Raw genomic sequence first — 11,229 nt, forward strand, 5'->3', positions numbered from 1 at the left:
AAATTAACAGTGAGCTAAGCTTTGGAAAAGCAAAAGCAACGGAAAAAATACTCCTTTTTTACCATGGCAAAGCTAACAACCGAAAATGCATGCATGCTTCCTCCTGCCCTGCCCTGCCCTCATGTGGTGAGGAGAAACAGCCATGGTTGCTTCAGCTTGACCTTGGCTTGGATATCCAATGCATCTGACACTGAACAATGGGTTATTACATGGAACAGAGCTTGCAACAATCGCTTGGCATTGCAGAGATCATATCAGATCAGATCTTCTCGTCTACTAATCTACTATGGATTTTTTTTAAGGTGCACCCAAACTGTTTTGAACCATCCATCAAGGATGGATCCAATGATCCATATTACTCTTATCTCCTAGGAGGTAATTTCATTTATTATTATTAAAACTTTCTTAATACCATCATTGTATTAGAACAAGGAAAGAAGTAAAATTTCCTTTTAACAATATGCACAAATTCATATTGGTATAATAATTAAATTTTGATGGTAAAATTCAAATTTTGAATGAAGTTTACCACAGTCAAACTAAAATTCTTTTTTTTTTGTTTCTTCCATTTTTAGTGGAAGATTTGAAACAATTTCAAAATATTAAGTCATATCTATTTTTTATTAATATATAGTAGTTTGGAAGATGAAGATACAATTAGTTTTGTTTAGATGGTGAATTTATGTTAAATTTCATTAAACTTCCTATCAAAATTGTGGCAAAATCATTTATATGTAGGTCCTAATATTTGAATAGGTTTGCATTCTTGGGTGATCTCATATTTGGAAGGATAATTTTGTGCTCCACTGCCTTTCCTTTCATAGTCCTTTATTAATACAAATATCAATGATTTTTTACCTAGCAAAATAGATCATTTATAATCAATGGTTAAGATCTTTCCTAGCTTTCTTACCCCTAGTGAGGTAAGATGGTGCACTGAAAAAGGGCTCATCTACTATACATTCGGTTATTATGCTGAAGTGCAGCAGAATTTTCACAGTGCAGCGTTCTTTTGGCATGTTTATCTTGGGTACTGATGAAGTTTTGAGAGTCCCACAAGACAGTACTAGTGTGATGTGATCCGGTTTTGTTTTACAGGGCGGCTACGGCTACGGGATTAACGAGATTCACAGGAGTGACTAGTGAGCAGCAGATGGGTGGCCCGCTCCATCATTGCAGCCGCGAGGCTCTGCAGCGGTATGCAGTTTTGTCATCGGTAAAAGCAGAGCAACAGCTCAACAAATCATCTCCACCACCAATGAACCAATATATATATATATATATATATATATATATATATATATATATATATATATATATATATATATATATATATATATATGCTCATTACATATCAAAATATCTTTATTTTTCGTTCTTCTTTTACATACTAATATAAAACACCAAAATACCCTTCACGTGATCAAACCATAATACAATTATCCTCAACTTCATATATTTTTATCTACCTACATAAACTTAGATACACTAAAAACTAGTTATTATTTTTTAAAAAAGTAAAATAAAAATAATCTTATTTTATGACAGATGCATCAATTAATCCGTGTTCTTGATTGAGCTGCGAGTGGTGGCAACAGCAAGCATTGCCCCATTTCAGTGGAACCACCGCACTGTAAAAATCTGTAATAACACATTGCGATCAGATGAGAAGTGAAAACCACCTCGGGTTGGGCGCTAAATATGGTGGCGGCGAAGATGATTAAAGAAGGTTTGATACTACAAGTATACTAGTGTATAAAAGTAAAGCGAAGCCGGCCTCAGTCACTCAGGGTAAACAAGTGAAGCTTTTGCAGGTCGTCAAAGCTTTGCCCATTGCGTTTGCGTGCAGGATATATGCAACTTTTGCCTGCGACTGCGAGACGAGACGACACGAAAGGGAGCCAGCCAAAGAAGCAATGGCTCTGCATCAGCTGACGAGCGAACTAGAATTGCTACTCCAGTAAACAAGGCGAAAGAAATGGCGGAGCACGATTCCCGAGGACGAGGAGAGGCCTACCTCAGAATCACGCACAGATCTTTGTCTTCTCTCCGTCCGGCTCCCCCTCCCTCTCCGTCATCACATCATGGCGCGACGCCGTCAAAGCCCCCCCCCCCCCCCCCCCCGAGCTTTTTCCTCACCTTTTCTTACCCACTGCTTCCTTTATATTTTGATATAGTTTTAGAAAAAACAACATTGATAGTAAAATTTTAAAAATTTAACAGTACTATTGTCCAAAACAATAAATGCCACAGAATTAGAGGGAGTAGTATCCACATGAGCATCACATAAACCCTGCTTTACTAACCATCCACATGAACATCGAAGGATTACGCGGTTAAGCAATGCATTTGGTGAAAGACAGTACCAGCTATATATATAGTCAAATGGCAACAATGTTGTGCTGCTTAATTACATATACATGTCACTTGGACAAAAGCAAACTAGAAAGACGAGTAAATCAAATAAAAAAAACCAAACAAGCAAAGCAAGAGGAGAAAGAGAGCGCGAGCACACAAAACAATCCACGCTTCCACACTACACTAGATGAGGGATAAAGAAGCCTAAAAAGAGCCTTTTTTTCCCCACCCTCTCCTCACAAAAAATAGAAAGAAAAAAAAAGCACTTTCACTTGGCTTAATAAAATCATTACACTAAAATTAAGGACGGGAAACACACACACCCACACCCATAAACAAAGAGATGAAACATCTTTAGCTAGCTCAACCGCCGCGTGTTCATAAAACTTTTCATAATTTGTACTGCTTCGAATTCTTCCCCATCTTTTTTCTGAAATTTAGGAGGAAGCTTCTGCCATATTTGAGCTCAATTTCGTCTGCAGACTTGAGTGAGAATGGTTGTTAGTCGTGTCGTAACCATGAGGATTAAGCTTGGCGTTTTCCTGGGTCACTTCTTGACCGTGACAGCGACGAGTCGCAGTCTGACACGGACGCTGAAAAAATGGATGATTTTTTTTTCCAAATTAGGTTACACAAATCGGGCTTAATTTAGAAACATTGTCCGGTTTAACGAACTGTACCTCGGTGCAGTGACTCCTTGCAGTGGGCAATGGCGCTGGCAATGCCGTCCTGCTTCTCAAGGAGGGAGTCGTCTCGCCGCCGGGATGCTGAGCTTGAGCTGGACGCTGGCAAGGTGGCCGCCGACGCTGACCGGCTCTTCCGCAGACGGCGGAGCCCTCTTGCCTCGGCGGCGGCGCGGGGAGACGTCCTCCGGAACCGCCTGGAGATCTTGGTCAGGTAGCTCCGGATGACGTCGCTCGGCGGCGCTCGCCTCGGCTCTGCGACCCCGTCGTCCGCCGCTGTCTCCATGAACAGCCTCAGCGAGCGCGCGCTGCATGAGCTCCGGGCGAAGCTGTGGCGGCCGCCGCCGCCATAGAAGGCGGCGGCGTTCTTGGCACCGAAGCTGAGCGTCCGCAGGCCGGCGGCGCGGCGTTTAGCGCAGAAGTGATGGGGCGAGCGGAAGCTGGCGGAGGCGGCGGCGAAGAAGAGGGGGTCGTAGGAGGGCGAGGCGGAGCGGCTGCGGTGGAGGGAGATGATGAAGTCGAGGTCCGTGTCGGTGCAGTCGTCGTCGGAGTCCGATGTGGTGGTGGTGGAGGATGCCCGGACGGAGGAGAAGTCGAGGTCGAAGAAGGGGCCGTCGTCCTCGCTGTCCCGCGGGCCGGCGTCAGGAGCAGCAGCAGCAGCAGTAATGGTGGAGACGGCACGGCGGCGGCGCCCCGCCGCCAGGAGGCGGAAGATGTGCATGGTTGGGAGGTGGGCAGGCAGGGTTGGGCGTGGGTGGGTTTTAAACCGGGAGCGCCAAGGGGGAGAAGATGACGCGAATTACGCGGCGCGAGTGCGTAAGAAGTATATCAGCAGGCCTGACTATATGCTTACGTATAGGAGAGAGGGAATAAGAGAGTCTAAACAGGTTGTTAGCTTGTAGCTAGCTTAAACACAGGAACAAAAAAAACTCTGTGAGAGTGACATGCAGGTCCTGTATTAATAATGAAGAGCTAACTAGTATATAGGTGGGCTAAAAAAAACTATAACAAATCTTATAGACAGCTTGTTAACTATATTATTAGCCTTGATCTAACACATCCACGCCACTAGTAACCGGACCACGATGGCCAAGCCAATGGAATATCAGTTTTTTTTTGCATTATTTCTGTTACAAATCACGAGGTCATTTCTACCCATTTTTTAACGAGTACGGCGTTTGTTTTAAAATATAATTATTTCTACGACTTTGCTATTGATCAGGCAACTGAAAATTTGAGAATTATCAGTCAATTGTCATGACCATTAGATAAGCTTCAAGATCCGTACGGAAAATCAGCCTTTGGTCTGATGTGAATATGCGATTCGTTAATGGTTTGGTCGACTAACACAATCAAAATTTTCAGTCACCTGCCCAATAAGCGCTCCCTTATTTCTGTCTTAACGATTAATATTGAGGAGAAAAATACTACCAGAACATTTAATAAATGAGAAATTGATACGAAGGAAATGATAGGTTAGAAAAAAATAAGAATATAAATGTTTATATATTTGACAATATTCATACATAAAAATGATTATGTTTTCAAATGGGCTCGTGTCCTGGTGAACCGCAAAGAAAGACCGCAAGTGTTAGGAAACGATCAGCGAATAAACGATCAACACAACAGTTCAATTATAGAAGACACGATATTTAATGTGAAAAACCCTTTTAAAGCAGGAGAGAAAAACCACGAACGCCAGCCAGCAAATATCTTCACTGTATCAGAATAAAGTTATAACGCCGAACGATGGCATACAAGAAGTATATATAAGACAAAACCATAGAATCCAACCGACGGGGGCGCACGTACTAATGGGCCAACACAAATAAATTTAGATCACAGCTCAATAGCAAGCAATCTTGTTTAATTTCTTGCTACATGAAGACTATGGAAAGGACTCATGCAGATTCGCAGAGTACGCAATGAAAAAGAAGCTAAACAGAAGTAAGGGGTTATTTATTTTGCAAAAAATTTTTTGTAAAAATATCATATCAAAACTTTAAACACATATTTGAAGTATTAAACTTAGGCCGAGTTCGTATGAATGCTGATAAGATAACTTATCCCGGCACGGAAAACATAGTAATAGATTAGTACATGATTAATTAATTATTAATTATTAAAAAAATATAGAATATATTAGTATGATTTTTTTAAAACAACTTTCCTATAGAATCTTTTTGCAAAAAATACACCGTTTAACCGTTCAGGAAGCGTGCGCACGAAAAACGAGGGAGATAAGATAACTAACCTAGGGCCGAACGCGGCCTTAGTCTAATTACAAAATAAATTACATATTCCGCCTGGAAACTGCGAGACGAATCTTTTGAGTCTAATTAATCCGTCATTAGTACATGTTGGTTACTGTATCACTTATGGTTAATCATGTTCTAATTAGACTCAAAAGATTAGTCTCGCTATTTCTTTTATAACTGTGTAATTAGTTTTAATGTTTATATATATTATGCTTTATTTAGATGTCCAAAGATTTAATGTAATGTTTTTAGAAAAAAAATTTGGGAACTAAACAGCCCCTAAGGAAAAATGACCGGACAAAATTGGGTCGTTGGCAGCGAAAGCGAGCGGGCTAATGCTGCTCAGCTTTACCAACAATCACCACCCACACCCTGTCCTGTGCGCAGGGATTTCAGGTTAATCGAGTGCAGCTAGCAGACGCAGATGAAAAATAACAGAGGCTGGCTGGCTGCACTGCAATTGATGAGTCCCATGCTCATTTTGCAAGCTTTTTACAGCTTTTCTTATGGTTTCAGTCACGGATGGAGAAATCCCTTACGAAAATTTTTTAGCCAGGGTTTATTAATTTTCACCACACATATATCTCCTTAGTCCAAATTCAGGACATCTAAATTTAATTTAAAGTACTAAAAACAAATGAATAATATATTCCTCTATTTTGCTCTAACTCCACCCTGCCATGCCAGTAGTAGTTTATCTCTTCTGTTTTATCCCCTCCTCTCGTCCAGATCCCGCTTTATCCATGAAAACATGTCGCTGTAGTCTTCACTCTCCCAAGTAGTTCTGCAGGAATGTATCTTCATTGTATCTTTGCTACTTTTTTTAAAAAAATGAACTTTGTAGAGTCCCTGTTCCAAATTTTATTCACGTGTCAACAATTAATGTGGCTAGCTAAATAATGGGATATATTTCTAGCACGTCTAGAGTCCATGGTTTCTAAAACCGTTTCGTTACCAAACCCTGTCCATGAGCAGAGCAGTTTAGTTCGCAACTACAGCTACAACTAGTTCATCAACATCGAGCTATTTCTCGATTCATATTGGCTTGATGAGTTCAACATCTGAGATAACCAAACAATCACACTTATATTTGCAGTTATGAACTACAAGTACTACGATAAGAAACAGACCGCTTATAGAGAAGTACTTAGCATGGTCTATTGCTGATAAGCTAGAATGACTTATTATTGAAAAAAACAATTTATTGGCAAGACTTTTATATAACTTATTATTGATATAAACTAATTTACTGGTAAGACTTTTATATATGTGTTTCACATAAGTTAAAAATAAATGCGAGACAAATACGACAAAAGCCATATAATCAATTAATCATATCCAAAAGTAGTAGTAAGGTTTAAAATTCAACTCTTAACATCAGCAAACAATGAGAGTTGGGCATCTTTCTTGTGCGTTCTGCTGGTGGGATTCAAAGACATGATCAACCTGACAGTACAGAACATTTGACTGATGTTGCTTCACATTTCTTTCTTGATCTGGTTTCAAGGACATGATCAGTGAGATGGTACAAAATTTTGACTGCCGTACAACGGCATCTCGCGAGAGTGCGTGCTGTCACGGCTCACGAGCACACGAACAGCCTCTGATGCATCTTTTCATTGCCACAGTGAACAGAGAAGTGAAGGACACACGCCTACTACGACCGTTCAAAGCTATCATCTGTGCTGGACTAGCAGTAAAAGTGTTGCACATATGCCCCCAATTTCTTTGCTCCTAGAGCTAAGTTGAAGAATATATCAACTGCTAGCCATAATTTATCAATAATTAATTTAATAGTCAATTTATATAATAGTTATCTAAGAAACATATACTATTATATCTCATCTGTTATATATACAATGTGTCTTGGAGTTCTTACTATAGTTGGCTATAAATCTATAGCTCATTGCTCTTCCCTCTTCTCTTTTATCTTCTTAAAATATGTTTATAGCTAGCTTATAATTTACTATTGTACCTGCTCTTAGATGGATTATGTATATGTTATTAGAGAAGTTCAATAGTACAGCTAACTGCTAGCTCCAATTTATCTATAGTTAATCTAATAGCCAAATTCATAGAATAGCTACCTGCAAAACATATACCGTCATGTCACGCCTATCATACATATGTTGTGTCTTGAAATCTATGTCATAGCTGGTTATAAATCTGTAGCTTATTGCTCTTCTGTCTCTTCTCTTATCTTTTTAAAATATATTTTTAGCAAGGTCATAGTCTGCTTTTCTACCTGCTCTTAGTCCATGTTGCCAAGCTTCTTAGCGTCGTATTTTTTTCCAATACTTTTTATGTGCAAGTTTTTTAAATAGAAGAATAATCTTCTAACTTCATATGGAGTAGTAGTTATTTCGTTATTTGTACACTTAACTATTTAAAAAAGATATTAAAAAATCAGATAATCTATTCTGTATTCATCCATTTAGCACTTTTGAAGTAAGCCGTACATAAGCATATTGTTGAACTATAGTGATCGAATTAAAGCCATGTAAAGAGTAGTGTGTGTTTAGCAATTTCTTGATTTCTATTCAGGGGTAGTAGTAGTTTACTTAGGGTAGTCTCGAACTATGTGGTTGCTTGTCCTCAATGTGGACCAACAACATTTTTTATAAAATGTAAAGTAAATTTCAAGAGAAAAACATACACATTGCGTAAACTATTTTGAAACTACAGTCTTAAGGTATATATCACAAAAATTTAAGTCAATATATCCTAAAACTACATATTTAACATCAAAATTATCATAAAACTATAACTTTTATAAATAGAAAACTAGTAACGATAGTGTCATAGGCAAACTTTAAAACATGTACACCAATATATAGTTATTTGATAGCTTCACCAATAAATCTCTAATTTTATGATACATGTTCTTAAATATATAATTTTAGGATAATTTAGCGCTACATATATAATTTAATGATACACGTTCTTCGATTTATAGTTTTGTGACAGTCCAACCAAAGTATTTATAGCTTCATAAAATTTACTCTAAAAGGATTTTTACCAATACGTAAAAGCTCTTATTCACTAGTACCTCCCTCCATCCCAAAATAACTTTATTTTTTTATCTATCCCACACATACATATAAGAAATAAAAAAGACTAGTTAATTTTATCAAAATACCAATACACTTATTCTCCACTTTATCTATTTCTAATATATTTTTTTCTATTTTGAGAAACTTTGATGCAATAATTGCTAAAAACTAACTTGTTTTGGAATAAAGAAAATAGAAAAAGTGATCTTGTTTTAAAACAAAGATGGTACTTGTTAAGAAATACTAATGCCAGGTAGAGGGGTGAGTTGGCCAGCCACGCAGGCCCCAGAATTTTAGTTTTAATTTTAATTTTGGAGTTGATTCTGATGTTTATTTTTATCGAAGTTTGTTTTTCAGCCTTAACTTTATATAAAATTTTTATTTAGAAATTATTTTTCTTTATAAATATATTATAAAAAACTCAAACAATCAACCCGTAACATGGAAGTAAATCCATAAATGAGTGTGTTTGAGAAGAAATGATGCGAGCGAAAGGGTCAAAAAAGAAAGTGCCACCAGCAGGCATCCCATGAGTTAGCTCAAGGTGTTTAGATGATGACCTCGGCACGGCCCACCTCCATCCTACGCCCAGGGACATCTCCAAATTATTTCTCTGCACTGCACACACTACTATCCATCCATCTGGACCCCTCTGAAATACTCCACTGCGAATCGACTTCGATCATCAACTCATTTAATCCCCTCGTTATTTTATTTATGCTGATGCTTATAAACTGAACCGTAAAATTTTAATATTGAATTCAGAGTTAATTTTAAGATTTTTTTCTTGTACTTTATTTTTTAGCATTTGTTTTTAGACGGTTGAGAACACATGTATAATATTTTTACCTACGGACTATTTTTTAATAGCTAATAAACAGTTTTACTCATGCTTATAAGAAGCAAATCAATGGGTTGTAATCATTTCTTTAGTTTATATATCTTGGATGTGTGCAATTGACACGAGCTTATTGCTTCCCGTGGCTTTAATTACACTGCAGCTCGGTGCAAACGTAACCGAAAGATTGACTCACAAAATCAAAAAAGTATTTGTTAGTGCTATTAGCTTTAGTGAGGGTTTATTCATGGAAAGCTTAGAGCAGGTATAATAGTAGGCTATAACCTAGCTAGAAACATATTTTAAAAAATAAGAAAGGAGAGAAAATAGTTGGCTACTAATTTGTAGCTAGCTACGGTACGGGCTTCAAAGTACAGTACGTGTATGACACATGGGACCATATATTAATGTTTATATGTAACTATTATATGAATTGACTATAAATAAATTAGCTAGCAGTTAACCGTACCAGTGAACTCTAAAAGAAGCAACCAGATGAGTTAGGTATGGAGGCAGTCAGCTAGGCAAAGGTAGCTAATGGAAACAACGGAGAAACTCAGCAGATACATCTATAGTCAAACATTGTGGCTATTAGTTAACAGCTGCCAGTTTGACGTACCCTCAATCTATAAACTTGCAGCCCCATCCATTCATAGTTTACTTTACAACATTAATTTTGGATTAAAAAACACGTGTATAAAATTTGAGACAATTTTGGCCACGTCAGTGTGGATGGATGACGACACAACGCTGCCACACAACCTGGCGTGACAAGACTGCCACGCCAAACACTATGCGTGTCAGCATTGTTTTGTCACGCCAATGTTGATGGCATGACCAAAAGGTTCATACAGTGGAAATGTTTTCTTCCGAGATTTAGTAATAAAATTAAATTATTTATTAAAAATGTTTAAAAAATAAAAAAAATCATCTACTATAGTCTTCTAACGATTGGCCCATGAGTGTTCCGGCCTATGGGGTTTCTATGGGCTTGGCGCTTACGGGTTTGGAGGCCGAACCAACAGCGACCAAACCGGCCCATCTGTACGCTGTAATGGGCCTTCCGCTCCGCTCCCGTCAACGTCATCCCCTCCCTCTATTTATACGATCCAACTCCGAAACCCTAGATCCCCATTCGCCATGGCCTCAGCCGCCGCCGCCTTCTTCATCTCTCGGTGTTCTTCGATCGATCTCTTTCTGCTTCTCGACATTTTTTTTCTTGTGTATCTATCTGGGTGCGATGAAGAGTTTGTTGCTTAGATCGATCGCCGCTGACGGTGACGTGATGTTTTACCATTACCATTGGTTCGTATTCGCTGAGCATCCGTTCCAAGTTTCGTTCTCTGTTCTTGCCAATTCTCTTCTTCCGCCATCTTTTCTTTGGGAGATTATATTTTTGCGTTTGCTGCTTTGGTTACCGAGGGACCTGGGGATGAACTGCTTTACCTACGTGCATTATTGTCCAAGTTTACCCCTCGGATAGCATCTGCACATGACTCCCAACCTCCTGCATCACCATCTTAGTGGTGTTGCTGATCGGGATCTCGTTTGCGACATCAGAAAAAAATCGATTTTTTTAATGGGTTGTTTGATGACGCTGCGAAGATCCCAGCAGAGAGGCGTGTTGCGCTCCATGGTTGAGGTCTCTCTAACAGTCTTAATCTTCGCATAGGAAAGGAACAGAGGCCGTGAATTCGTGGATGTGTGATTGGTTTACGGTTCCATTACATCTGTAGCCACGGATACATTTGTCATCGCAGCTCTTGCCATTTCTGAATTTGTTGTGAATTTGCTCCTCCCTGTTGTAAGATCAGCAAACGAGGGACCTATGGATGGACAGCTCTTACTCCCGTGCTGTGTCGTCCAAGTTTGCCCTCGGATAGAACTACGCAAATCTGGTCTCTAGTCTTGCAAAAAAAAACTCATTTTTTTTTGTAAGAGCATCGTTTTTGCGACATTATCATTTGGAAATCTGCTTTCTACTCACGACTGAACGGAATCATGAGGTGCAATCTGGCCTGTTGTTTGCAGCATAAAAC

At 38.8% G+C, this 11,229-nt stretch overlaps 1 protein-coding gene across 1 annotated transcript; it reads right to left on the reverse strand.

The window, feature by feature from the left end:
- Nucleotides 1-2,360: 2,360 nt before the first annotated feature.
- LOC107304206 (membrane-associated kinase regulator 5-like) lies at nucleotides 2,361-3,762 on the reverse strand. Its single transcript, XM_040524665.1, has 2 exons — nucleotides 3,039-3,762; nucleotides 2,361-2,951 (listed from the first exon to the last, which is right to left on the reverse strand). The coding sequence occupies exons 1-2, from the start codon at nucleotides 3,760-3,762 to the stop codon at nucleotides 2,884-2,886; spliced, it is 792 nt and encodes a 263-aa protein (XP_040380599.1). The 3' UTR covers nucleotides 2,361-2,883.
- Between the last annotated feature and the right edge of the window lie 7,467 nt (nucleotides 3,763-11,229).

Source organism: Oryza brachyantha, chromosome 5 (assembly GCF_000231095.2).
Source record: "Oryza brachyantha chromosome 5, ObraRS2, whole genome shotgun sequence".
Classification (NCBI taxonomy): domain Eukaryota; kingdom Viridiplantae; phylum Streptophyta; class Magnoliopsida; order Poales; family Poaceae; genus Oryza; species Oryza brachyantha.

Bases quoted from the DNA above. Each gene is read 5' to 3' on its own strand.
- LOC107304206 (XM_040524665.1), bottom strand. From the start codon at position 3,762: ATGCACATCTTCCGCCTCCTGGCGGCGGGGCGCCGCCGCCGTGCCGTC. The intron at 2,952-3,038 runs GTACAGTTCGTT...CCATTTTTTCAG, and splicing joins CAAGGAGTCACTGCACCGAG to CGTCCGTGTCAGACTGCGAC.